This window comes from Morone saxatilis, unplaced genomic scaffold, assembly GCF_004916995.1.
Source record: "Morone saxatilis isolate NCDOM2014 unplaced genomic scaffold, NCSU_SB_2.0 Contig24, whole genome shotgun sequence".
Classification (NCBI taxonomy): Eukaryota; Metazoa; Chordata; class Actinopteri; family Moronidae; genus Morone; species Morone saxatilis.
In genome coordinates this window covers 25,970,170-25,970,763 of record NW_023339807.1, presented here as the reverse complement: position 1 = coordinate 25,970,763, position 594 = coordinate 25,970,170, and the positions used below count along the sequence as shown (strand labels likewise).

The window sequence follows — 594 nt, the reverse complement described above, 5'->3', positions numbered from 1 at the left end:
CGCCACTGAAAATAGTCCCCACTAAAGCCTCAGCTCCTCTTTGTCCCACATAGAGACGATAACGGACTCTCAGTACCTCGTCCAGGATTCTGTTTTTGGCTCGTGTGATGGCGGCGTTTAGGACGTTGATCCAGGACTCTTTCTCCTCTGGACTCACAGCCAGGAAAACCAGGTTCGGGACCTACGACACAAAAACACAAGTTCACATGTAAGTTAACTTCGGGTGAGTCGGGTCAGAGAGAGCAACTGGAAGCGGCCGTCGTTATAATATTTACCTTGTTTCTAACTAGTCTTTAACCTGCTTCTTTTACAATGATAAATGTTTATTAGCTTGTTGTTTTATAGTTATTGCCTTGTCATCAATTTATATTGATTATTTAGTATAAGTTTGTCTTTAGATTGTTTTTTGTTGTTAACTTGGTTTAACTTGGTCTAAAGATGTTTATTGTTTATTTCTTTAAAGTTAGTTTGTGTAATTTAGTCTTTATCAGACAGAGACAATAAAACTGATCGTGGTTCAGATTTAACAAAATAAACTGAGGAACAAAGATTGTTATATAATACTGAATGCTCCTCAGTGTGTGTGTGTGTGTG

General features: G+C 38.0%; 2 protein-coding genes across 2 annotated transcripts in view; both read right to left on the bottom strand.

Annotated features, from left to right (window-relative positions):
* The window catches only part of LOC118336472, a 744,338-nt gene that overhangs the window by 687,416 nt on the left and 56,328 nt on the right, over window positions 1-594 (bottom strand). The gene's annotated exons all lie outside the window — the stretch shown is intronic.
* Window positions 1-594, bottom strand: part of plekho1b (pleckstrin homology domain containing, family O member 1b) — a 10,026-nt gene that overhangs the window by 3,317 nt on the left and 6,115 nt on the right. Inside the window, exon 4 of the mRNA XM_035673135.1 lies at window positions 77-181. Coding sequence (XP_035529028.1) covers window positions 77-181 — 105 coding nt within the window. The remainder of the gene's footprint in view (window positions 1-76; window positions 182-594) is intronic.